Source organism: Apteryx rowi, unplaced genomic scaffold, assembly GCF_003343035.1.
Source record: "Apteryx rowi isolate R43461 unplaced genomic scaffold, aptRow1 scaffold_2, whole genome shotgun sequence".
Taxonomy (NCBI): domain Eukaryota; kingdom Metazoa; phylum Chordata; class Aves; order Apterygiformes; family Apterygidae; genus Apteryx; species Apteryx rowi.
Window position 1 is genome coordinate 29,305 of NW_020448307.1, and position 2,232 is coordinate 31,536.

Consider the following 2,232-nt stretch of genomic DNA (forward strand, 5'->3'; position numbering starts at 1 on the left):
TTTTTTTTTTTTTTTTTTTGCTTACATTCTGTCCCCCAGGGCTTCCTCGTGCTCCCCTCCCCACCCATCCCATGTTCTCCCATACATTCTTTGAGTAACATCCCTTTCACTTTAAGGCAAGATGCAAAGCATCCATTCACATAAATGCATGATGTCRGCAAGGCTTCACAAAAAGGCACCAAGACTTGTAACTTTAAAAACAAAAACTTYTGCCACATGTGAGTGTCTTATCAGGTGATATTTACATAGCATCACTCTAACATGCTCAAATACAGTAAGTGCTGTTCCCAAAGAAGTTTGAAACTCATTACAGCATTGTCACTAAAATAGAATTAACATTTACAAAATATGGCCCTGCAAACTCCAAATAATACAATATGGATATGCAAAGATTTTTCACATCAATAGTACCTAAAGGAAAGCAAAACCATGGCACATGTACAATTTACATCAGCTATGTACTTAATCAAAGGTCCTTTCTCCCTAATAAAAGATCATTGTTTACGGGGAAAATTATACTGAACTTATATCCACAGTCCATGCAAGTCATTTGACAGAGATGGAAAACTTAAACGGTAGCTGTTTCAGGCAGCTGAAGTTTAAAAAAAAGTTAGGCAGCCTTGCTACGAATGGTGTTGGGGAGTAACCAGAGACTCCATGTCTGATAGTACCGACAGAAGAGGTGAACACTCCTGTTCCAGAAGGAGGGCTCAGCAAATCTCAATTGTCCTTGGAGAAAAGGTTGATGTCATTTCTGAAAGCGCTGAGGTCACTTGTGAGCTGAAACTGTTGGTGACCCCTGGCGATGGGAAGGAGGTGGCCACTTGGGTCTGAAAAGTGGCAGTGCCCGAGGGGTAGGTTGTTGCTATAGAGGGAGATGGGAAGGTGGTGTGTGCAGGGGAGGGATAGGAAGAGGGGGCAGGGGAAGAATACACTGCGCGTACCGATGAGGGGTAAGTGGTGGCAATGGAGGAAGGGTAGGATGTGGCCACAGAGGATGAGTAGGCAGGAATTGGGGAAGCGGTTGAGACCGGCGGTGTCTTTTCCACTTTCTTGTCCTTTTGCCTAAGGTGGATTTTAGTGTGTCTCTTCCTCTCATCACTCCTGGCAAACTTTCTGCCACAAATGTCACAGGCAAATGGCTTCTCCCCTGTGTGTGTGCGGATGTGTGTGGTCAAGTGGTCGCTCCTGCTGAAGTTCCGCATGCAAATGCGGCACTGGAAAGGTTTCTGTCCTGTGTGGATGCGGATGTGCCGAGTCAGCTCATCAGACCGTGAAAACCTCCGGTCACAGGACTCCACTGGGCAGGCATAGGGCCGCTCATGAGGAGGTGTCTTGCTGGGGCGGTTGGGGTATTTCCTCATCCTGCTGGGCTTGATCAGCTGGGACTGATAGTTAGTGTTGAGGGTCTTCAGCTCTTGGGAGCCAGTCTGGGTGGCAAATGCCTTGATAGTGGACAGTGGTGTGAGGGAAGGCTGCTGCGCTCTGGTCTCAAGGGTTGGGAAGGGCTTCTGATCAGCTGGGACAATGCTGAGCTCACCCTGTTGCTGAGGGAACAGGTAATCCGGGATCATTGGCACCTGAAAGTTGGTTTTAGCAGCTGGATAAGCTGGAGGCGGATACTGGATGGGGGCTCCAGAGGGGTTGGGAAAGGACTGGGTCTGCGGTTCAGGGAAAATGTCAGAACTGGAGTTGGGAAAAGTTGGTGCAGCTGAATAAATTGGACTGCTTTCGCTGGCTTGGGCAGAACAGCTCAGAGGAGGGCTCTGCGAGGAGGAGGATGGTGATGATGAAGAAGGCGTAGAGGTGGGAGGTGGGTTCGCCATGCCCACCAGCCCACTGACCAGGCTGAAGAGGGGCTCCGGCCACAGGGTGTTGCCACTGTTGGGGGCTGGCTCCAGGGAGAAGCGCCCTGTGTAGGTTATTGGCGGCAGCCGCGTTGTCTGRTTGGGATAGCTAGTTTCTGGCAGGGTTTTCTCATTATTCAAGGAGATGTCAGGAAAAGTGTCTGAAAAGAGAASAGTAGTGATTACTTCCAAGAGCCGCTGCAGCTCCAGAGCTGCTGCCAGTGCTTCGCGAGCCTTCCCCATGCAGCGTAGCCCCAGATCCTCGCTTCTGGTTAATTAATAATTGAGTGTAACATATTGCAGCGCCGCTGGCAGGTCTCCAGCAGCAGCGAGCCCGGAGCCGCTGACGCAGGCAGGAGAATCCCCCCGCGCAGCCGCCGGGACG

General features: G+C 50.4%; 1 protein-coding gene across 1 annotated transcript; it reads right to left on the bottom strand.

Moving 5' to 3' along the window:
* EGR1 (early growth response 1) lies at window positions 1-2,163 on the bottom strand. The gene has a single exon (XM_026063402.1). It carries the CDS (start codon window positions 2,088-2,090, stop codon window positions 711-713), a length of 1,380 nt encoding a protein of 459 aa, XP_025919187.1. The 5' UTR covers window positions 2,091-2,163; the 3' UTR covers window positions 1-710.
* Window positions 2,164-2,232: the final 69 nt, after the last annotated feature.